At 42.4% G+C, this 18,703-nt stretch overlaps 1 protein-coding gene across 1 annotated transcript in view; it reads left to right on the forward strand.

The window, feature by feature from the left end:
- The window catches only part of KIF5C (kinesin family member 5C), a 161,726-nt gene that overhangs the window by 95,501 nt on the left and 47,522 nt on the right, over positions 1 to 18,703 (forward strand). The window contains exons 11-12 of the mRNA XM_037849932.1: positions 9,303 to 9,451; positions 18,476 to 18,651. Of these exons, the coding sequence (XP_037705860.1) occupies positions 9,303 to 9,451; positions 18,476 to 18,651 (325 nt within the window). The remainder of the gene's footprint in view (positions 1 to 9,302; positions 9,452 to 18,475; positions 18,652 to 18,703) is intronic.

Below are 18,703 nucleotides of genomic sequence, written 5' to 3' on the forward strand. Positions count from 1 at the left end.
TCCTCTAAGTTGTCTAGTTTGTTGGCATATAGTTGTTAATAGTATCCTCTTATGATTTTTTTTTTTCTCTCTTCAGGATCCATGTAGTGACTACCCCCCTCTCATTTCTGATTTTGTTTATTTGGATCTTCTCTCTATTTGAATTTGTGAGTCTAGCTAAGGGTTTGTCAATCTTGTTAATCTTCTCAAAGAACCAACTCTTGGTTTTATTTCTTCTCTCTATTGCTTTTTTGTTCTCCATATCATTTATTTCTGCTTTAATCATTGTAATTTTTTTTCTGCTTCCTTTAAGTTTAGTTTGCTGTTCTTTCTCTAGCTTCTTCAGTTGTTCAGTTAAGTCTTGGGTTTTAGCTCTTTCTTCCTTTCTAATGTATGTGTTTAGAGCTATAAATTTCCCTCTCAGCACTGCCTTCACTGCATCCCATGGGTTTTGATATGTTGTATTCTTGTTTTCATTTGTCTCCAGATATTTCCCTATTTCTCTTGCAGTTTCTTCTTTGACCCACTGATTGTTTAGGAGTGTGTTGTTTAACCTCCAGATATTTGTGAAAGCTCTGGTTCTTAGGTGGTTATTGATTTCCAGCTGCATTCCATTATGATCATAGAAAATTCTTTGAATAATTTCAGTCTTTTTAAATTTATTGAGAACTGTTTTGTGCCCCAGCATATGATCTATCCTGGAGAAAGTTCCATGAGCACTAGAGAAGAATATATATCCTGGTAATTTGGGATGTAATGATTTATATATGTATATATATTTATTTATTACATTGTTGAGGTTCTCAATTTCCTTATTGGTCCTCTGTCTATTTGTTCTATCTTTAGAAGAGACTGGTATATTGAAGTCTCCCATATTATTGTAGAAACCATATTATTGTAGAAATGTCTATTGCTCCCTTCAGTTTTGCCAATGTTTGTGTCATGTACTTTGGATCTTCTCGATTGGTACATAGACATTTATGACTATAATAAAAGTTGTCCCTTTTATTAATATATAGTATCCTTGTTTGTGTCTTATGACATCTTTGCATTTAAGGTCTATTTTGTCTGATACTAATCTTTCGGTTACAGCTTGGGTGGAATATTTTTTCCCATCCTTTCACTTTTAATCTCTCTGTGTCGCAGGGTCTAAGATGAGTCTCTTGTAAACAGCATATTGATGGATCATACTTTTTATTCCATTCCGCCAGTCTGTGTCTTTTAATTGGGGCGTTTAATCCTTTCATATTCAAAATTATTACTCGAAAGGCAGTTCTTGAACCAGCTGTCTTATCCTTTGGTTTTTATTTGTCGTATCTATTTTTTCCCTGTCTCTTTTTTTCCTTTAAGTTACCGTTACTAACATTCTTCAGTTCTGTGCCCTTCTCCAGATCTCTCTCCCCTTTCTTTTTCTTTTTTTTTTCAGCCAATGTAACTCCTTTTAGTATTTCTTGCTGGGCAGATCTCTTGTTAAGAAATTCTCTCAGCATTTGTTTGTCTGTGAAAAGTGTAAACTTTCCCTCACTTTAGAAAGAGAGCTTTGCTGGATAAAGAATTCTTGACTGGCAATTTTTCTCTTTCAGAATTTTAAATATGTCATACCACTTCCTTCTCGCCTCCATGGTGCCCGCTGAGTAGTCACTACTTAGTCTTATGTGGTTTCCTTTGTATGTGGTGAATTGTTTCTCTCTTGCTGCTTTCCGGACTTTCTTCTGTCTTCAGCATTTGACAATTTGATTAGTATGTGTCTCAGAGTGGGTCTATTTGAATTTATTCTATTTGGAGTTCATTGGGCTTCTTTTATTTGCATATTTATGTCATTTATAGGGATTGGGAAGTTTTCTCCAACTATCTCCTCAAATCCTCTTCCTAGCCCTCTACAATTCTCTTCTTCTGGGTCAGCAATGATTCTTATATTTGTACACTTTGTTTTTCTATTTACTCTTTTAGATTCTTCTTTATGCTCTTCTAGTGTCTTCTTGATGTCCTTTATGTCTTTAGCTAGCCCACTGAAGTTGTTTTGGAGATTTGTATGTACATCTTTGGTTAGTTGTTCCAAGTTCTGTGTCACCTCTGGCTTTTTAATTTGGTCATTTTGCATGGTCACATCTTCTTGGATCTTCATATAGTTTGTGATTTCTGTTGCTTTCTTGGTATCTGCTTATCTTAATAAGGTTATTTTGGGAGATGCAAGTCTATTTGGACAGCTGTTTGAAATTTGGCAGAATCACAGCTTGCTGGAGTGCACTTTCTGTATCTTCCCAGCATATAGCGCTCTAGGGCCACCTCTTCCCCTTAAGCCCACTTTTCCCTGACTGCAGCTGTGCACTGTGAGGGGTCCAAACCAGGTGGAGATCCAATCAGCGCAGCAGTTCTCTGTGTGCAGTAGAGACTGCCAGCCCCTCGGTGGGAAATCCACTTGATGGCATGGTGGGTCTGGTGATTCCTGGGCTTCTGAGTGGATCACTCTCGGGCTGAGCTGCAAGTTTCTCCTTCCGCAGCCCTGAGCCAGCTCAGAAGTGCCCTGTTTTTAGTCAGCCTGCAATATCCCAGCCCGCCATGCACCTGCGGGTCTCTGTGGTGGGAGAAGGGCTCTTGGTGGTTCCGTGTGGCACTCTCCCTTTTCCCTGCCTCTCTGCCCATGCACACTGTAGGCCTCTGTGGAGAAGGGATACAGGCAGTGGAACAGAGACTATCTCTTACACCTGCTAATTGTCAGTTTGGCTCTGCTCAGCTCTGCATCCCTTCTCCTGAGGGGAGGGCCCCGGAGTCCTCCCCAAAACCAGGCCCTTGCAGTGGAAGGGTGCATAACTGAGGGGTGGGCAGTGAGCACTGCAGCAAGGTCTCTGTGTATGGTTAACACAAGTCTGTTGGTTCCTGGATCCCCTCATGGGAGCTCCCAGCTGCAGGACTGAGAAGGATTATCCCCCCAGCTCGCTGTGGAGATGGGAGTGCAGGATTGCGGAATTCCGCACGTAGCTGTCGCCCCGGAGGCAATCATGATTGGATAAATTCACCCCATCCTTTCCATTGTGATTTCTCCACTTTTTCATCCAGGTCCCCCCTATATATTGTAGAGGTCCTTCTCTGGCTGCTCATACCGTGCAGCAGCTCTCCTGGTTGTTTTCTGCCTTTTCTCTTGTTATTCTACAGTGAAGTTTGCTCTGCCTCTCCTATTCCGTCATCTTCCCGGAAGGCCAATGTAAAGGTTTGAATTTCTCCTTCCCTCCTGCCCCTGTCATGAGCAGGAAAATGGCCTCACCAGGACTGGGAAGGTGTTTTGGAGAAGTGGTTCTTCTAGAAGGTGGTTTAGGTGTTGTATTTTGGGAAGTAGGACTCAGAACAGATTAGGATGATGCAGGACTGTATGGTGAAAGAGAAGGGGAGTGGGGACCTTCCCCTGCTCCCCTACTGGGAGGGTCTCTCTCTCTCTTTCTCTTTCTCTCTCTCTCCCCCTCTCCCCCTCCCCCTTCCTTTCCTCCCTCTCTCTGTCTCTCTGTCTCTTTCTCACCCACACATACACACGCCATTCCCAGTACAGTATCCCACATTACAGACTTATTCTTCTATGCAATTGAAGGTGTGGAGGTGTCTAAATCTCCCTATTTAAAGGCCACTACTATCCTGACCACCTGGAGAGGCAAGAAAGATGCTGAAAAGAAGAGTTAAGAAGGTACCAAGACCAAATATCTTTCTGGCTTTTCCAGGGAAGTCAAGAAAATTAGAAGAAACTCTCCCCCAAATAGTCTGTATGCCTTTTAGAGCTGCCTGTGGCCACAAAGCATCAGTCTAGGAAGCCATTGACAAAATAGTTGGGGAGGGGATGTATCAGAACACAGAGTGATCTCAACCAGTGGTTCTAGGACTTGTCCCCCACTCTCCCAATGAGGGCTTGGTTCAAGTGCTGGGTTATGAGGATGCCTGTAGAGCACCATCACATAATGGGTGCTTAGCCTCGGTGGTGGAAATGGGCACGATCCCTGCAGTCTGAGAAGCGTGGGCACGTGCTTCTGAACATGCAAACTGCAAGTTCAGAGATGGAGGGGTTTGAGTGGTGCTGGGAAGGAAAGAACAATGCTGTGGACAGGGATGGAATATGTCTACTAGAATCCTGTTCTGACTTATGTCTCAGTATCTCTGCTCTTTGTGGTGCTTGGTCACCATCTCCAAAGGAGGTTAATATTCATTAATTTCATTAATTTCAAGGTCCTATTTCCCTCCCTGTGGGGAAAGGAGATATCCTATCTGAGGCAAGCCTAGATCATATATTTAAGAGGTTGATTCTGAAGCAAACCAAAATAAAGACAAGCTACAAAACACAAGCCCTGCTAACTGCACCCTCACGATTTGGCTTATCTGTGCTAAGTGGGTCTTGCTGTTAGGATATAAACTTAAGATTTAATTAAGGTTCTTCCCCTAAGTAGTCTTTGGTTAGGATTTTGCTCAGTGCCTGAGCACAATAAATGGGCATTTATTTCTGTACGCAGCTTAGGGACTTTGGTTGAAAATCCTGAGCATCTTTGGAAATGAGGACCCAAGATACTTCTGTGCTCCTTTGGTGAGTGATCAGGGTCCCATTGGATTAACCTGATGTTATCCTCAGCCAGTTTGACCCATAAAATGATGAATGAGCTAGGGTAATGCTCTTGGGGATCACTGGCTTTTTTACCTATATTGAGGAGAAAATGGCCCAGAATTGTAGAGCTGGAGGGTCTTGCATGGCTATACAGCTTCAGATATATGTGCTATCAGAGCATTCCTTGATTTTGCTAGGTTGTTGATTTGATGTTTCCTTGTAAGGTGCCTGAAATTCTGTTGTGGAAACAAGGCTGGGCAGTAAATGCATGCATGTGTGTGTGTGCATGCCCCCACGTGTAACACACAGGCCCCAAATCATGTCCACATGCAGCCCCCAGCCCGGGGTCCAGGCTGATTCACTGGGCTTGAGCAGAGTCTGGATTGAATGGTGTTTAATATGATACAGTGAGGACTATGTGGAAAGTGTCAATATAAAAGAGCAAAGATATTGAAAACTTGGAAGTCACTTCGACATGCTTTAAAGTGGAGGAGGCTTAAAAACATCAGACCACTATTTAACAGTCACAGAGAAGGAAAGTATATTTTGACTGGCAAAATTAGATAGACCCTAATGGATCATTAGGCTCCTTTATGCTGTAAACTTGCTAAATTTCATGGTAAAAAAAGAAAAATATATAGATCGTAGATGTTAGACATCCCTTTACTCTAGATCTTGTAGGAGACTGGGGAATGGAAGACTCTTTATTTCACTTTGCAATGTTTTTTCCAACAGCTTAGATAGAATATTTATTTAAAAAATGAACTTCCAGCACAGAAATTCAATCTCTCTCTTAGTAACTGCAGTTTAAAATATTCCACAGTCTGGAAATTCTTATATCTGACTTGATTTCTTGCTGTATCAGTTTATTTTAATTAATTTCTTTTTATTGAATACAAATATTTATAGTAAAATGCATAAACTTAAGTGTGCAACTCAACGCATTTTTGCAAATGTGTATTCACCACAGTCCAATGTCCTGGAAGCCTCTCTTTTGTAGTCTCCCTGTCAATACCTAGTTCCCAAGGGTAATTGTTGTCCTGACTTCTATCAATATAGGTTAGTACTGCCTTTCTTTGAACTTCATATATATATGTAATCTGTAAATGAAATCATATACTGTTTTGTATCTGGCTTCTTTTTTGCAGCATTTGTGTCTGTGAGGTTCATTATGTGTAGAGGCAGCTTATTTTTTATGGCTACATAATAATCCATTTTGTGAATACATGTGAATGCATATGTATCCATTCTTCTGTTGACAGATACTTGGATTATTTTCTGTTTGGGGTTACTATAAATAAAGCTGCTATGAACATTTTTGTAATGTCTTTAGGCGAATATATGTCCTCATTTTTCTTGATATATAAATAGGAGTAGTAGTGCTGAGTCATAGGTGATGAGATATTCAGCTTTAATATATACTACCAAGCAGTTTTCCAAAATGGTTGTACTAATTTATGCTCCCTCGAGTAGCCTTTGAGGGTTATAGTTGCTGAGTGCCATACGTCCTTACCAATACTTCATATTATGAGTTTTAAAATTTTTAGCTTTTCTGTTGAGCATGTAGAGGAATCTCGTTTTAATTTGCATTTCCCTGACAGTTAATATTAAGCACCCTTTTTTGTGTTTGTTGACACTTATTTTGTAAAGTGCCTCTTCAGGTCTTTTTGCCTAGTTTTTTCATTGGATTTTCTGCATTTTGACTCACTGATTTATAGGAGTTACTCTGGGTAAGTCCTTTGTCAGATATATATATATATATATGGCATGTATCTTCTCCAACCGTTACCTTTTAACTCTCCTAATGGTGACTTTTAATGAAGGGAGGTTCTTAATTTCAGTGAAGTCAAATTTATCTTTCATTTTATGGCCTATTTAAGAAATCCTTGCCTCCCCCAAAAGTCTTGAAGATATTTTCCTATGTGTTTTCTTCCATAGGCTTTCTTGTTTCATCTTTCACTTTTATGTCTACGATCCATCTGGGATAGAATTTTTAAAATGGTTTGGGGGTGTGTGGGTAAAGTTCCCCACTCCCTCTCCCCACTGTGAAATCCTGTTCATCCAGTACCATGTATTGAAAAGTTTGTCCTTTCCCACTGGTACTTTATGGAAAGTAAATCATGTCTTAACTCATAAGACTGTGTATCTGCGTGTTTCTGGACAATCTCTTCTGTTTCTTTTCCAACATTTCTGGACTATTTAATCTACTTTAATTATGGTGGCTTTATAATAAGCATTAATGTCCAGTCTTCTAACCTTGTTCTTCAAAATTGTCTTTGCTATTTTTAGATTTTAAAAATTTCTATGATAAATTTCAGAATCAGTTTGTCAGTTTCCCTACACACATAAAAACCTGGGATTAAGTCCACAAAAGAGTTTTGGGGGGAGTTGGCATCTTTCCCTGTCCACGTACATTGGCTTCTTCATTTTCTGCCTTTGGTGGGCGGAGAGGCACGCTGCACGGATCTGTTTGGGGCTGAATGGAGTCTAGGGCAGTGACCCGAGTCATGGTTTCCCCCTCTTGTTTTGAGTCCAAAATGGGTGTTGGGTTGGGTGCCTTCCTCTGGAAGGGCAGGCTGGGCAGCTGACCCGTGAATCACTGCAGTGGGATCCCCTGCCTTCTGGCTTCCAGTTGGTTTCAGCCAGTGGTGAAGGAACACGAGCAGGCAGCCCGAGGGGGAGGAAGTGCGGTCAGGGCATTCGCAGCCCGGCTCCCCCAGGCAGCCTTCCCCTGCACTGCCCCACTCTGGGTCCCCTGCACCCTAAGAGTGGGGATGCCTCCCCCATTACCACCCCGACATGCTTCCCATGCCTTTAATAAACTCTCCCCAAATTACCAAGTTTGAGTGGGCCATCTGTTTCCTGCCAGGGCCCTGATTAATGTAGAAATGGAAGAAAAAGAATTTTCTCGCAGCATAAAAAAACTTTGAGAATGAGGACCATTAACCCCTGTGATGACCTTGCTGGGTCTGCTCAAAAATACACTTCGGCTAAACCTACTCAAGCCTAGCAGGGGGGCTCTTTCTCTTTCTGATAGCATTCAAAATCATCAAAGAAATCTTTATGCCTTAAAATGTAAGACTAATAGCCCCAAAGTGTACCCTTAAATGGCCATAATTTTCGCCATAGGCTGTTTTCCATTTTGTGGCTTTTAGTAGATTGATAACGGCTGCCACCGTGTTTGTGCTTATATTGGAGAAGCATCTATAGATGCCCACCACTGCCTGAGGATGTTAGAAGACGAGTGGAGAATGTCACACTGGCACAGACTTTAAAGTAATAATAAAATTGCTGCTATTTGAAAATTAGAGTTGAAACACTTCTGGGGACAGCAGCCTCAAGCTACAGTGAACGAGAGAGAATTACACTAATTCTTAAGTGTAGTCTTACTTTCAAGTTGTTTAACTCCTTTTTTGACAGTTGGGTTATTTAGTTGTCTACTTTAAGAATTAATTTTGGAATGATGTCTGTAGTGCTGATAAGGACTGCTGAATTTCTTTTACTGAAACAGAAATCATGTCCAAAATGTCATTTGATGACAACAGTAATTAACCTGAATCACACGTCAGATAGTGCTGGCAAGTATGACAGATAGTGCAAGAAATGTTGGGAATTTTAAATTAAAAAGTCGATGGCAAATAAAACAGGCTATCACATATTTTTTGACGTAGCTTTACCTTCTTGAAAAGTAAGTAATAAGTGGAGTTCCGCTATGTCTGATTTTTTTTCTTAACTGGACAAGGCTGCTTGTGTATTCATGTCTATGCATGACAGTGCGAATCATTTTTGCTTTTGTTTTTATTATGACCTAGAGCTGCCACTGCCTTTGCCCTCACTGGTTGCTTCCTTGAGTCACTGTCCAGCTTCCAGCCATTGTGGCATCACTAGACAGCCCTAGGAGACCACATCATTTCTTACACTAGAAGTGGCGACATGGTGGCTGTTACACGTTTATCTCACAAATTATTTTGAAAAATTATTTTTAACTCCAAATCAAATAAATATCTTGACCTTTGGTTATTTGTGAAGAATGGGTTGATCAGAGAAGAGTGGGTCACCCCTTCCTGCATGGTGGCAGCTGGCCGTGATGGGGCATGTGCTCAGCAGGGAGCCACGGTTTTGCCTGGCCAGCCTCACTCGTTTCCGGGCCCACCTCCCCCAGCACACAGGGGTGGGTTCGCAGTAGCCAGTGTGATTGAGAAGATTGATTAGATTATTTCCACCTGTGGGTTATTGGTGTGAGAAACTGCCAACTCCAAGAGGGCCGAGACCTTGTCTCATTTGTCTTAGTGTATCCCCAATTCCTAGCACAGACTGGGTGCTTCATAAATGTTTATGGAATTGAAAGGAAACTATTTAGGAAGATGACTCTGGCAGGTAGTATGTAAGTTGTATCAAAGGAAGATGCTGAAATTTGGAAAAAGGCTATAAGCATAAGTCAGGCTGAGAACATAGGCTAAGGTGGTGGCTAAGTGAATGGAGAAAGGGGTGACCTTAAAGAAAATATAAGTGAAAGTTCTCTGACTTCAGACTGGGGGGCTGTGAAGAAGAAAAGGAAAGATGAGTTTCGGAGCCTCAAGGAGGAGCACAGCCATGAATATATCTGGGTGGGTGGTAGGTCAAGTTCACATAAGCCCTGCTTTCCAAATCCCTGTGCTTTGAAGTGAAAGCAATTTGTATCTAAGTGCTGTTAATGATTCAACTAAAGCTATTAACAGAATTTTCCCCTTAATGTTTTTAATCCCAGAGCTAAGACCATCAAGAATACTGTCTCTGTGAACCTGGAACTGACAGCAGAGGAATGGAAGAAGAAATATGAAAAAGAGAAAGAGAAAAACAAGACGTTGAAGAATGTTATCCAGCATCTGGAGATGGAGCTAAACAGGTGGAGAAATGGTAAGAAAGCACAGAGAGGAGCATGTGCTTTCTTTTTCCTTGGAGAAAGTGGGAAAGGGAGATGAGGGGGAGCTTGGTCTTGCCTTGCCACAACCTGTCTAACCAATGCAGCACAGCTCCCTGCCGCACCATGTCTCTTGGCTGCTGTACATTGTTAGTGTGTGCAAATGACTATTTGCAAGGCTTCCTTAGTTTATTTCCAATGAGCTGTCCCTCTGTTACTGTAATTCACTCTCCTACCCATTTGAGGTTTAGAGGACAGTGCCTGAAACTGTGGCTCCAATTGCTTTTGACTAAATAAAAAATGTCATTATCTCATATGTAAGTTTTATAAGAGGAATTAAAAGTCACCTCTGACAAATACTTGCCTTTTATTTTTTTTAAGTCTAACTCACCTTCATGCTCTGTTTCTTCAAAGCCAGAAATAGAGGGTTGCTAAAGAAGTCCCGTGCAAATGGAGTCTCAAAGGCTTGTTTCGTGACTAGTTTTTCCTTTTCCCCAAAACATTCTCTTTGGTCTGCTCTACTGGGAGGAAATATCTCCGAGAGCTGTCATGCAGTGGTGGGTGGGTTGTGGGTGAGGTGTTGAAGAGGGGTTTCCAGATCCAAGTGCAGACAGCATCTCAGTGATTTTAGCATCGTGACGGAGGTTAGAAGGTAGAAGTGTCTTTTACTGAAATAAGGCAGGTTGGTGTGTGTGCATACGGGGATGACGGGCCATTGTAGATTGTTCTTCAGGTTCTCTGCTGCTGGGTTCTGAGTTGACCTCAGTCTTGGAGGTCTCGGAGTCTGGGCTGCTGTGCAGGATTGGAAGGTGACACTGCCTGTTTGCAGCTGCAGAGCTAGAAGTAGATTGTCTTGTGATTATACGTCTGTGCTGATTTTTGCTCGTAAGGGTGGGGTGTCAACCAGCTACTGTTTAATTGAAAAACAATTATGTGGCAAATGAGAATTCAGGAGAATTTCCAAAAATGACCCAGTAGCCTAAATAACAGGATTCTTTTCTTTTCAGAAGATTTTATTGCTGCACACGTGTTTTGAAAGCTGCTGGAAGAGTTGAATAATTCAGCACCTGATGGTTCCTTGCGATTTGGCAGGAGTAGGAGAGCAGGGAGGGGTGCTTGGCAAGGCTGGGAGCGAGCGGTTGTATGAAGTTTTGTTCTATTTCTGGGATCCTCTTGGGTCAGCACTCTGCTAGGCAACCAGGACATTCACTCAAGCCTTTTGGTAAAGGGTGTGGTGGCAGTTTGGTAAAACTGGAGAGGCAGCAAACCTTGGTTTTTGTCATCCTTCCCCATCCTGTGCCAAGTTCTCACCCTCCAATTCTCCATCCCCCATCAAATGCCATCTCCTCCAGGGTCTTTCCAGTGCCCAGTTGCCTGACTTCCCCTCATGACTAGCATCTCTTTTGGGCACGCTGTCCCTGCTTCTGGCCTCTTCTCCTGGCATTCTTACCATCATTTTAACTGTTTGTCACATCTCATCCACCATGCAGATATACCTAGAAATTTTGTTTCTCTTCCCTTTTGTGGTGAGACCCAATGTAAGCCCTTAAGGTACATAAACTGGGAAAACCAATAGACAGTTTCTAGCACATAACAAACATTCAGCAGATGTGCGCTAAGCAAGCATGTGTTTAATGCAGGTGCTGGAGGTTAAGGGGTGAGCAGTCAGATAGCCTCTGCCCTCATGGAGCTTACAGCCTACTGGGCTGCTCCAGTCGCAAGTAATCATCCAAAGCTGAGATTATAGTCTGTGCTGCACACCAAGAAGGAAAAGGACAGGGTGCCAAAAAAGTGATTACAACAGGGGACCTTGACCTTGCCTAAAATGTCAATGAGGGCTTTCCCAAATAAGTGACTTGGAGAATAAGATCTGAACAAAACTGAGTAGTCAGTCAGGTGAATTAGGAGATGTGAGGTAGAGGTGGGGGTGGAGGGAGCCATGTTTGCCATATGCAGTGGCCCTTGTGGTGAGAGCAGGAAGGCCAGTGTGGAGAGCTGGGGAGGGGGTGTGGTGGGACAAGCCCGAGTTGCACTGGAGGTGGGGGGCGTAGGCAGGGATGGCTCCACCATGCAGGACTCTGCATTCCCTGTTCAGGAGTTTGTCATTTTCTCAGAAGCAGTGAGAAGCATTCATGCTATTAAGCTTCTGATTCTATGGTAAGACTTGTATTTCGAAGACCCATTGGTGCATTGGAGAACGGCCTGGAGGGGGCAGGAACTAGTGCCAGGAACCAGGGAAATATCCCAGGGATGAGATTATGGTCATTTGCATTGAGAGACATGGGAGGTGTCAAGGATGGCACCAAGCTTTCTGTCTTTTCCAAGCCGAATGGAAGGTGGAGCCATTCCCTGAGATAGGATGTTGAAAGGTGGAGGAGAGAAGAGGCAGTGCCTGATACTGAAATCTGAGTGGCAGGGTTTTGCCAACTTTTCTTTTTAAATGTGGCACACACATTGGTTCTGATTCTAGGTAACAGCTACTTAGTTCACCTAGACATTTCCTAGGCATTGATACTTCCTCACTGCGGTCTGACCCGAGTTAAAGGGCCATTGTCAATTGGATGTCCTCTCCTGTGAAAAGAGATTTCTTTCATTGAATGGTATGCTTATAATTTAAAAGTTGGCTGCTGTACTGCAGCTGCTGGGAGTGCAAGGAAGGAGTAGAGAGAGAGAGAGAGAGAAAGTGTGTGTGGTGTGTGTGTGTGCTTTTTCTTACTTGCTGTTATACAGAATGAGGCAGGAATACAAAGGAGTAGGAAAGGAAAATAACATGGTATCTCAGCTGCAAATGACTTCAGGGTCCAGGCAGCTTGTATAAATATATGAAAGGCTGTATTTCTGATACAATTGGAAGTGATGGGTCAGTATCGCAGGAGAGGGCCTGAGCTGCCCAAAGTCATTCAAAAGGTGTAAGATGCTATCCTATTACATGCCTGCAGGCTGGTTTCTTACCTGTGCATGGGCACAAGCACACCAAGCCATCAGTTTTCAACCCTTCTTGGCCTGATGGGATACTTCAGGCCTGATAGTTTTCTTTTCTCGGCAGAAGAGAACCTTGACTTTCAGAACAGGGTCTGTGACTTGCAGCAGACACACTACACCAGGCCTTAATTTGTTTCCAGCATAGCTGCTAAGGCAGGATAGCTTTGGGTATGTACCTGGTGGCCAAAGGGAAGGCGTGGCCAAACCACACCTTATCTGGTTCAGTTCCCCAGAGTGCCTGTTAGGGTCCAAACAACAGGAAACTGACCCTGCCCAGCCTAAGCACAAAGAGAAAGTGTTAGAAGGATGTGACTAATGCACAGACTCCAAGGGACAGCAGAGGAACCAGGCTTACACAGGCAGGTGCTAGGGCTGCTCCAGGGATGCAGTCAGCAGGAGCAAATCGCCAGGTTTCACCAGGGGCCGCGCTCTCAATGATCCCCTCTGAATGTTTTCCCATCATTGCGTCATTCTGTGTGAGATTCAGAATCCCAGGAGAGAAGTAGGAGTACTGTACGTGGTGGTGTGCTTGAGCTGGAGAAGGATGGGGCACGCTGATATTGCCCGACGAAAGCTGCATGCAGTTGGAGAGGAGGGGTGTTTTCTCAAAAGGAAGCTGTGGTGCTCTTATGAGAATGGGTGTTGGGTTGTCTGAACAGCAGCAAATGTCCACTACAATCTACAAGTGACATCTTGTGAGCCGTAATCGACCTTGGCTTGCTTTGAATCTAGAGGTTCTGCTTGGCACTTCAGCGTCGTGGGCATTTGTTCTGTGCTGAAGGACGTGTAGAACAGGTGGGACAGTGACCGGGAATGTAATTAAAAATTTTTCTTTTTTGTTTTTAGCTCTGTTGCTTTATTGATCATAGGCATGAAAAGAACTTGAACAGGCCTATCTAAGGGAGATAGGTCTAGCTAGGGACAGGACTCAGGGTGAACTATGGCCCCTACTTCCCCACCCCCACCCATCCAGAACATGCCTGATAGGTGGGGAGCCGGGCTGATTGCCAGGTCGGTCTTTACAAGTGCTCTCTTCTCTGCTGCTTCGTTGAATTTTACACTTTAAAAAGTATAATTTTTTACAGGGGCTTAAATCAGAATAAGGAGGGCCTGAAAATCCAGGGCTTAGGGTGCAGGGAAATGACCCGACAGTGTATCTGAGGGTCTCAAAGAATTAAATATAACATGAAATAACAGAGTGGATCCAGATTTACCCCATCTACTGATGTCATACAAAGAGGTAATTTCATTCCAGGCTGAGAAGGCTTGGAAAAGATCGGCCGGCTCTGAGCAAAACAGATTTGTTCTCCAATTTAAAACCTGCAGAACCAGCATGCTTGGTTCTGTACCTCAGTAAATCTGTAACCTAGTGTCAGATCTGGGGGCTTTGGGGAACACTGGGGCCTCCGTAGTGGAAATGATGATTTGCTATTTTGGCATTTAATCTGTAGAGGAGATTGGTTCACTTCTCGAATTCATGATTATAGTAGGAGGTCAGAAATCAGCATTTCGTTTGAGATGCCTCATATGTTAGGCATTCTTCTTCTCTTGAAGGCACAGCCAAACACTGTAATAGAAAGGCTGACCCCTAGGAGAATGATGTGGCCCTGTTAAAGAGGTCATGAATGCACAAAGGATACAGAGTCCTGGGTGACTGGTTTGTTAGAAAATTATTCTGGAATGGATTAGAGAATGTTTTAAGCTGCTTATGGCATTTTTAGGAACTAGGGTGAAAGATGCTATTTGCATGAAAAATAATTCCATAAAGGAGGATTTTTTTTTAACCTCACATTTATGTAATGACATCTTGTAGCAGCTGCTCTTACCCATCTGACAATTTAAAGATTTCCTTTTGCTTTCTTTGATAGAGAAATTATCTACCATTAGGTCTGCCATGGGCCTGTTTAATTGGTATTAAAAGAAAGCACCTCATTTGCCAGAGCTACTGTGGTTTCTGGTGGAAGCTGAGTGACCAGCATATCCATCCTTCCTTGTAGTTGCTGAGAGAATGCAATTACCTTTCTATGTTCTCCAGAGGCTTTAGGGACTCAACTTACAAAAAAGATAACTAGCTTGTTGCTGTTTCACGTGTGAAATTTTAATGAATTACTGTCAGTCTAATGATTTAAAACAAAAACAAACTCTTTTAGAATTTTTAATAACCCTAATGAGAATTTCTTATTTTCTATCATTCTTGTTCTATTTCAATGGATAGGTTTTTATTTTTGTAGAAACATTATTTCTGCTCTCTGTTTTAATTTAATTTTATAATTAAAAATGCTTTGCAAACCTTAAAGGTATGCTTCCAAGTGAGTGCTCCTCTGTACCACACAGACCTTTTTAGTCCTGAAAGGTAATTACATTTCACAATAGTAAACTAGTCCCCTTAATTAAAATAAGGGGAAACTTGCTAGTCTGGGGAAAGCCCTTTCATTTTAGAAAGTCAGATATTTTACTGAATTATAACCTCTTTCCCTATAGAAGGCAGGTATAAACTTCAGGGGATAAACAAAGAGAAATATGCTTTTAATGCAGAGAGGGAATAAAAATAGATGCTCATCTTAATGTGTATTCCTCTTCTCTCTACCGCCAGATTTCAGGGCATTATTTCTCCAGGGTTTGTTTGCAGCTGTCTTTCTTGTTACGATCAGTTATTCTGTAATCACCTCATGGGGCTTCTCCAGAGACTTGGGCCACTGCAGTGCAGTGCCTCAGGGCAGGGAATATTCTCGATGAACATGCTGAGATTGCCATGGAGACAGATTGCCTGGCGTCAGGTCTTGCATGGTGTCGGGAATTTACAATCCCCAGACGTGTTTGTGAGCTGGACAGTGTGGTTACCAGGGATGCCTGTGGAAGTCATTTTCTGGGTCCTTTGAAGGGCAGCAGCGTTTGGAAAACCAGCTTTTGGCTCCTCTCTGGACAGGAGCTGTGCTCTCTCCCACAGATGCCTGCTGCTTTTGTTGCTGCATGTTGCTGCTTTGTTCTTCGTGGTCTGAATGGCTGCTGTAGAATATAATCCTGACTGCCTGACCTTTTAAATATAAGCTGAGACGAGCTTGTTGTTTAGATGTAGCTTTACGGGGGACGGGCTGATGCTTTGATTCAGAGAATTGTTCAAGGGAAACCAGAAAGTCTGCTCTAGTTTTCAAATATTGTTTTAATAATAATGAAAATAAGCCTGAACAAGATTTGCTTGGCTATATTGTATTTTATTTTTGGAACTCAGCTTCAACCACAAAAGTATTGTGAATACTGTGGAAACACTAATCTCAGAATAAGTAAAAATAATTATTTAGACAAAACCTAAATAGTTGAGAATTTGGCAGGGAGAAAAAGGGGTAAGAGATGGAGTTTAAATGATAACTTTCTGTGCTTTGTATATATACTGTCTTCATTCATCTTTAGAATGGTGAGGAGGCTGTTATTTCCTCTCCTTTACAAAAAGCAAATGAAGAGTTAAGCAGCGGATAGACTTGTGATTAATTGGGCCCACTAATAAGTGGAATGGGGCTAGTGTCACACCACATCACTGGAGATGTTTAAGCAGAGTCTGGGTGGTCATGTCCTGGCACACTGGAGCAGCATTTGGCAAGCTCACTGCACCTTTACAATCTGGCGCAACCCTGCCAGGATCCTGTAATTCCTCCATGGGAGCAGAGGGCAGCTCTGCGCGGACTCAGGTCAGCCATGCAGAAGGTTTGAGCTGTGACTTTTGGTGAGAGTGGGTCACTTGCTGCTAGCTCATGGGGCTTCATCTCTGGCCCCTGCCCTCCCACATGAACATGCACTGGAAGCTCCTCACTCCCCCCATCCTCATGCTGTCTCTGGCCATTTGGAACCAAAGAATACAGGGAATATGTTCTTCCCGATGTTTTTATGTCTTACCTCTGGACTTGGGTGATTTGGCCTGTGGATAATGAGACCGTATTCTGACTAATTTCTGGTCCAGGAATAGAAATACAAATATCATCTTTGTCATGCTTACGTGGGAAGATCAAATTCATACTGCACTGAATTGCCCTGTTTCCCAGATTTCAGAAGCTAGAACTGAAGAGTTAGACACAGCCATGATGAAAGTGAGGGAAGACCATTTCCTAAGGCGTTAACATAGATTCCTCTGTGAGGGAACAGAATTGGAAGGTAGTGGGTAGAGGAGAACTTTCAGGTTTGGGGTATACTCTATTGCTTGAATTGCTTATATTGAGAATATATCCTGAATTATTTGTGTGGCTAGAAAAAGGCCCATATAAGCATGTTGGTGTGCATGCGTGCCTGCGTGTGTGTGGGTGTTTGAGCAAGAAAAAAATATCTTAGTAGGAATTGGAACATAGCCCTCCTTTTACAGCCTGTAGATTCAGCAGGCTATGAAGAATGTAGATCTTTTAATTGCAAGAAATCCAGCCTGCACACTCAGATTCTTGACGGATGTTTTAAAGCAGGAATTGGAACTGAATGAAATATTGATTTGGTTCAGGTTCAGTTCAGAGGCTACTGTGATAGTGTGGTTTGTTTCAGGTCAATAATTTTAGAAAGAGGTTTAGGAATGGTGGAATCTAGTTTAGCTTTGGAAGGAAAAAGGGTTGGTTTGATTTTGTATTCAGCAAATTACTGAAGTGTATTCCTGGTTTTGCTTCAAGTAGCTGTTTCCAGCAGAATTGTGATACAAAAGTAGAACTATTGGGTGTTAATTATACTTGCTGTGGACGCCTGTGGTATCATTTTGTGACTTTTCAAGTGCGATAATGGAATCATAAGCAGCAAAGGTAACTCATTGACAAAGGGTTTTGTTTCTTTTAAGATAAATGTCCCCAAGTGTTCCTTGCATCCCAGTGTTCAAGTGGGTTCCTTGAGGCATGATATAGAGAGTTAATGAAACCACAGTATTGGGATCTGTTATTCTGTCATGTTTGAAAAATGCTTTCTGATGCAGAGCAATTTTCCTGGGGATTTTCCACAAAATGGATTTTATGGGCTAAGAACTGAGGTGAAGCTTGGAACGTTGCAGATATTCACTGATTCCAGCAAAATGAGTGTGAAGTTGATGGTAAACATTGTGATGGGAAAGTATGTTTGGTTTTGGTTTGCTTTCCAAGAAGATATTTTTAGAGACTCAGTTGGGCCACATGGTTTTGATAGAATCCTTTTCATGTACTCTTTCTTTGCATGGTGGTTTTCTTGTTCGAGATAGCCATGGGCCAGCTTGGGAACTGCACCATTTTTCTCAATTTCTTTTGCAGTCAAATTTGGCAATGCTGCCTTTGAAGGCCATTAACAAATGCTACTCTGCTGACCAAGAGGCATGCAGGGTCTCTGCAAGATAGTCTAGATTGGCTGCTTTTTTCTTTCCTGGGACTATCTGACATCACAGGAAATTATTCTGTTTGAACTCTCCAGCCAAGCCAATTAGTTCTGACCTTCTAGGGGAGGAGAGGGGTAGTGGAATGTGTGATTGTATAGGTCTAGGGAACCCCTGACTTCCTGCTTCAGATTCAGGGACTCTCAAATTAAGACGGTTTGGGCCCTACAGTGTACTCTTAAACAACAGTGAATTTGTTCCTTGATTTGGGTGTTTCTATTAATGAAACAGTAACCCAATTAATTGGTAATTAAGGTGCCTCAGAGCTCTCTGTTCCTTTGAATCATTCACCAGAGAGAATACGAGTGTAATAAATCCCCAGCATATGCTTCCTTCCTAATAAAAGTGTATGAAAAAAATCCTAGGTATCCTTGCAAATTGGAGTAGTTAAGAGCTTGTGTGGTTGATGGAATCAGGTGATTTAAGTAATGCATCACAAAGCAGGGAGTATTATATAGTCCTAGTATTATATAGTCCTATTCTTCCTTAGTCTATTCTTGGTCAATTAACTATTACCTTTCTAGTCAAATAGAAAAAACACAAAACTATCACTCTGTTACAGCTGTTTATTAAGTCTTTTGTGTGTTTTTTGCCGGGAGTGACTATTTAGAACTCTTCCTTGAGGATTGCAAATTGAATAGGTTTAATTCTCAACTCAACTCTTGGCTGTGTTTTGCAGGGGAAGCTGTGCCTGAAGATGAACAGATCAGTGCCAAGGACCAGAAGAACCTAGAGCCCTGTGATAATACTCCCATCATAGACAACATTGCTCCTGTTGTTTCTGGCATCTCCGCAGAAGAGAAGGAGAAGTACGACGAGGAGATCTCCAGTCTCTACAGACAGCTGGATGATAAGGTCTGTAGCCAGACAGTCACGGTCCTCACTCTGGTACAGACCAAAGATGGTA

The sequence above is a fragment of the Choloepus didactylus genome, chromosome 9, assembly GCF_015220235.1.
Source record: "Choloepus didactylus isolate mChoDid1 chromosome 9, mChoDid1.pri, whole genome shotgun sequence".
In the NCBI taxonomy this organism is placed as follows: Eukaryota; Metazoa; Chordata; class Mammalia; order Pilosa; family Megalonychidae; genus Choloepus; species Choloepus didactylus.